Below are 6,000 nucleotides of genomic sequence, written 5' to 3'. Positions count from 1 at the left end.
TGTGCTTTGGACAGATACCTGCACATCTGAGAGGTAACTGAGCAATCAAGTTTTAAGCCAGTCACAGTAAGTAAAAAATAGCTGCTGACCACAGAGGTGTTGATACACACAACACCTGGGTCTGCTCTGTGTGTGTGCCATTCTCATGCCCCTGTAAGCACATATAGGTTGCTGGCAGATACGCAGAGTATCTCTTGGAGGGACTGTTTTTTTTTAACAGTCCCTTTCTTTTTCTTAGAGCTGCTGAATTAAAAAGTGAAATATTAACTTACCCACATTCTTCAGCATGGCCCTGACCCACTGAATCAATAAGAAAACTGCATCTTTATACAGAATAATTTTTTAAACATAACAGAATTTTTGTGCAAAACTTTTAAAATTTTTATTCTCTGATTCCTCTTCAGTCCATTATGGTGTTATTAGCTACTATTATCTCTAATAGCATAAAGATGTAAACACTTATTTGTTCACAGCTTTATATATAACATTTCAGAGAAGGCTGTTAGGTATGTGACATTAAAAACTAAAACCAGAAAAGAAAAAAAAAAGCAAAACCAGAAGAAAAGTATAGTGAATTACAGTATGAAATCTATTTACACACATTAATCTATACAACATCATAGTCTGTACATTTTGTAAAAAATAATCACATTCATTTACATAATCTTTACCATACTTGACAGATACAAAATATCAACAAAGATGACAAAAGAGAATTCCAAAGTAATACTCATACTAATGTACCATGATAAAAAAACCTGTAGGTTATCATAAACTTATTACAGTGCTTTGGGAGATAGAGGGGGTTGGGACATTTCAGTCACTGTTCTAGCTGACAATGGAAATGTTACTGACTTAGATTTAACTACACAACTTTATCACTGGGCAGAACCAGATTCAACACAGAGTGCTTAAACCATACTACAGAATGCTCCTTTTAAATGTTATCCTGATGTGCTCTTATAACATACATGTTAGAACACCTTTTTATTTTTCATCAGTAGAATAGCACTGCATACTAACTTCTGCTATTTGGTCATGTCAGGGTAGCACTGACAGTCCATGGCTTATATAGGCACTCACGGCAACATGAAGGTACTTTTGTTAGCAAAAGTATTTCCTGTCTGACTATGCATGGACAGTAACTGCTTGGACAATAACCCTTTTACACATAGCAGATTTCTCTGCGGGTTACTTGCTGGTTCTTCCTTTTTATCAGACACATTTAGTCCTTGCTTTTTCATTAGCGATGTCTGAAAAAAATCTGTGTATAGTGAATTTGGACTTTGAGTCTGATTGCTTAGCTGAACTGGGTAAATTCACAGTCAACAGAAGATGTTTTTTAGAACTTACAAAAATAGGAGGCAAATGATGCAGATGATTCATCTCAGTCATTACCCACAGAGTGTGGGACACGTGCACCTGCCAATGCCTTATTTCATAAATCTGTCCCAGACAGTCTCTGGTTTGCTGAGGGTCTGTGTCTGTTGTTTTCCCTTTCATCAGGTTAAAGGCAAAGGAAAGCTGTCTGGGCTGAATCAAGACATGAAGCAGATGCTTCTGAATGGGGTAGGCTGCCTCCATAGAAAGCTTTTTGTAATGGTATTTGTCAGCATTTAGCTATTGCTGCTACAGTACAGTCCCAATATATGCTTAAACTGGGTAGTTCTTCAGCTGGCTGCCCCCAGCACCCATCACCATGCCCTTCTGGGGCAGTTGGGCTCTCATGCACTCCAGCACAGAGCACTTCCTTAAATACATGTCAAATTCTTAAAATTTCATGAAAACCAGCACTACTGGTGGGATCTTCCATTCCCTGAAATTTTGAATTACACTGCACATTTCTCAGAGGAAGGCACTATTACCCAGATAACTGAACGATCTCTTCCGGAGAGATTCATCTTGCCTCATTGTAGATGTAGAGTGATTAATTTAATTACTAGCCAGATGCCCTGGGCTCATTTTACAGTGAAAAAGGTGATCCAGCTTACCCACCTTAGATGCCCAGCTGAACATGGAATGAATAATCTTCAACTAGTGCCTATTTCCCTAAGATGACTATGGAAGGCACTTAAAAGGAATCTTTAACTCAGATATCCAGCTTTTAGATAACGAAACCATGGCAGATGAATTTCCCCCACATTTATGGAGTACCTGGCTGAAATGTACTCAGGAGAGGAAAATTTAACTCAGTGTGTGCTATATATTTAGGTTTAATCATGGTTAGTAGCTAGAAAGCAAACTGTTGCTGTGCTCCTCAGGCACCAGCAGCAGTTAATGCTGACAGAAATCACTCGTAATGAGCAGTGCCTCCAAGGAAGGTAAAGTACAATTAACCACAGTACCAGAGAGTGAACTGTATTATCATTCTTGTTCAGTAACTACAAGGTGTGCTACTGGCTTTTCAATGGGGATAAAAAAAACCAGGTTCCCTGCTCTGAAGACTTTACAACTCAGCTTGGACCCTGATGCAACCAAAGGGAGAAAGGCAGTAAAGGAATAAAGAAAGGAAGGAAAACTATGTGACAAGGATGTGCAGAGAAAGGTTATGCTTGTTTGCAGCCTCTACTTCCTCCCCTCATGCTGCTGGGAATGAGCAGGATCTAGATTTGAGGATGACAGAAGGCCAAATGATGTTTCCTTGCATTGTTCTTTTGAGTCTTAAGAGTCACCATAGCAAAAATGTTTAATTCCATACTCCTGTGCAAAATGCAGTGAAAGACAAAGCCGTGAGAAGCTATCTTGTTCTGGGTGTTGTAAAGATGTAAAATACACGTAAAATCAAGTTCCAGATTTCTCAAACTGTTCTGCACCTTTTACATACATTTCAATATGATGTGTATCTGTACATGAAAAGGCAGCTGGAAGTCAAACAGGTGATGAAAGGGTTGACACTGTAACTTTGCACAAAATTGTTTGGAAATCAGAAATTTTTGGGGAGTAAAAGCAAACAAGCACAGTGCCCTCTGGAGCTTTACTGCCATGATAATGCTTCCACAAAGCACTATGAAGTTATACTGTCTCTCAGAAAGCATCCTTTCTGTATTGAGATTATCAATAGAAGGATGAGGTTTTACAAAGTTCTGTGTGAATGAAAAATGTATGCAGCACCTCTCTCCCCTGTGTGACATTCTTTGCACATCCACATAGTCCTTTACAAACTTAGTGATACCATCTCTGTTCTCCCACTGGTGCGACTTGTCTCATATGGCACTACATCCTACATGAAAAGTGGAATCAAGTCCAAATGCATCTTCAAACTGTTAAAGGACACAATGTTGTTTTGTTGCAACTTAAAATGTGTTTTCTTATTAAGGCTCTTCTGTTTTATAATCCAGAAATAATTAAAATGCAGATTTTCTCCATGCTCATCTAATTAGAACAAAGATGGGTTTCTCTAGGATACAATGTATTATAAACATGTATAATTGGTGATGCATCATGCAGAACAGACTGATGGAAATGATTGCTTGAAACCCCTGTTTCTGCACCATCATTCTGTCTGTGTGTCAATTCATTCATATAATCTCATTTGAGCAAAAAGGTGAGCATGCTTTAATGCTTGTCACATGTGCCTTTCTACCCTTGAAATCTGGGGAAAAAAAGAACATCCTGCACATCACACCTCAGGGAACCGAGCAGTCACAATGCCACTTCAGACAAAGAAGCCTAAAGTGCACAGATATGTTTAATTTAGGTATGGAAGCAACTCCTAAAGCTCCAATGGTTCTTAATATATTTGCAAATAAGAGTTTGTTATAAGGTTGTTCAGAGATCCAGGAAAATTACTAAATTTTAACAATGTTTTCTGAATCTAAAGCCTTTGGGAATATATTTAGTTTAAATATATATGTAGGGGTGTACCTTTAGACCCCCATGGGACTGCCTTTGTACAGACCATTTCCATCTCATAGCTACTTCACCAATTGACAGCAGAAAACACTCTGAGTGACTGGAGGTGATCAATAGCTTCTTTAAAGACAAGTTTGGCAAAGTAGCAATTCATGAAGTGGTTATTGTTTAACTCAAATGATACCTACTGGGTAAAGACTGGTGTCATGTAACATTTACCACATTACCTGTTCTTCAGAACCCGTGAGAGCCATGAGGCCTTTTCTATCTTTGGTCTGACAAAACTTTGTATCTCTCTGGGGTAATCCCGTGAAAATAAATTGTGTTTGACCGATAAATAGCTAAATTAAATCAGATTTGTAGGGACACTTTGACAGCTGCTGACAATATTCCCAATACTGGTAATATTTTCAAAAATGTACGTGTATGCCTGCCAAGACATGCTCTTGATGCTGTTCTTGCCTTTATCTGACAAGACCTTAAATTCTGCCAGCTCTATACAATCTGTTGTCTGAAATAAAAGGGCAATTGCCTTTATGGAGGCACTAATGCCAACATGTGTTATTCCCACGTTATGAATAGTGGACATGGTTAAAAGTAACGAGGGAGGTAAACATCATTTGGATTATTTCTTTTAAAGAGTGCAAATGTTCTGTGTATTTTTGTAAAACTCTGTGAGTTCTATCTCTTTTTTTAAAAAATGTGGTTGCATGAGAGTCTTGGCATTGTTAAGAATTCCTTCTTTATGCCTTTTATGGTAATTTTTAGGGATTCTGCCCAATTTTTTTTTTTTTCTAGAATCACTGTTAGGACTAAATTTTAAATCATCTCAGATAGATACAGAATTAAATAAAACTAAAAGAATTTACTTTATTCTTTAAATGGGAGTTGTAACTTCATTGCAATATTCCTTGTTTTAGCTGCCAAGTATGTAGTTCTAGAGACATATTTTAATGAAAATACTACATAAAAATGGTATTTTTAATGGTTAATTGAAATGGTTAATTAATCCAAGGCTGTTATTCCTATGTGAGGCTGCTTGAGCAATAAAACGCCTCTTTAGAAAATTGCTTAATGAAAGATTGACAAAAACCTCTCATTTTAAATAGAAGAGAACAACTGGTGATTGGAACATCACTATTGGAAAATGCTGAAGTTTTGATCAAAACTTTTATAGTAGTCTTTTCTGTTGGACTGTAAATGTAGCCCTACTTTCTGAACCTAAACTTAAAACTAGGCACTTTTGAAAGTAACAACAGGAATAGAATCAATTTCTGTAGAAAGTAATCTTTGAAATTTATACAATTAGCCAAGAAGTACTACCTTTTACTCTCTGTATAAATAATGTTCATGATTTCCTGGATTAGCACCCTGAACTCCCACTGTGGTTAATTATAGTCTTAGATTTCTTTATTTTTATTGTATTTTCCATACTCAGAAAAGAATTTCCTTACCCTTAAGGAAATAAATATTTCCTTAAGTATAAACAAAGTATAAGAAATTTTCTTGCTTCCCATCTTAACCCTTACAACATGTGCCAAAGCAGTCTGCATTGAGCAGGATACCATGCATCAATCTTGGAGCCACATTGGAGGGTAAAGGGATCATTATGGAAAATGAGTTGCTGAATTCTTATGGCTAGTAAACGGCAAGAGAACACCAGAATTAATATGAACACCATTTAAACAAAACAGAAAGCATCCATGGGGCAGGTTTCTCTGCTATTAACAGAGAAACGGTCGGCACAAACCAATTTCCCAAATAACAACATGTAGAAAAGCAAAGCACTAAACTGTACATATTATAAAATATCACATCAAGCTGCATAATGAATGATATATTCCACAGTTTTTCATGTTTTGAGGGACCTAGCTCATTTATATCATGGTGGTCTCTGTCTGCATAAACGAGTGAGCCCTTGAATTCCGGTGGAGCTGAGAAACACTTTCTGATCCGTTTCGAGAAATCGAAGAGCTGTGGAGTCTGTAATCCCTTCCTGCTGTCTGCTTCCAACACAAACTGCGCCATTTTCTTTTCAGCTCCCCCTGCACCTGTGTTAAAAAGAAAATGCACAATATGAGCTGAAAATGTTCTTCATGTGAGGAACCCATGTATTGGCAGTCAAATGGGGACCTCTAGGAGTAGAAT

At 37.3% G+C, this 6,000-nt stretch overlaps 1 protein-coding gene across 1 annotated transcript in view; it reads right to left on the bottom strand.

The window, feature by feature from the left end:
• Positions 1–357: 357 nt before the first annotated feature.
• Positions 358–6,000, bottom strand: part of VIPR2 (vasoactive intestinal peptide receptor 2) — a 52,591-nt gene continuing 46,948 nt past the window's right edge. Inside the window, exon 13 of the mRNA XM_064637914.1 lies at positions 358–5,903. Within this exon, the coding sequence (XP_064493984.1) occupies positions 5,730–5,903 (174 nt within the window). The 3' untranslated portion in view covers positions 358–5,729. The remainder of the gene's footprint in view (positions 5,904–6,000) is intronic.

Source organism: Pseudopipra pipra, chromosome 1 (assembly GCF_036250125.1).
Source record: "Pseudopipra pipra isolate bDixPip1 chromosome 1, bDixPip1.hap1, whole genome shotgun sequence".
Taxonomy (NCBI): domain Eukaryota; kingdom Metazoa; phylum Chordata; class Aves; order Passeriformes; family Pipridae; genus Pseudopipra; species Pseudopipra pipra.
This window is presented reverse-complemented; position numbering and strand designations above follow the sequence as displayed.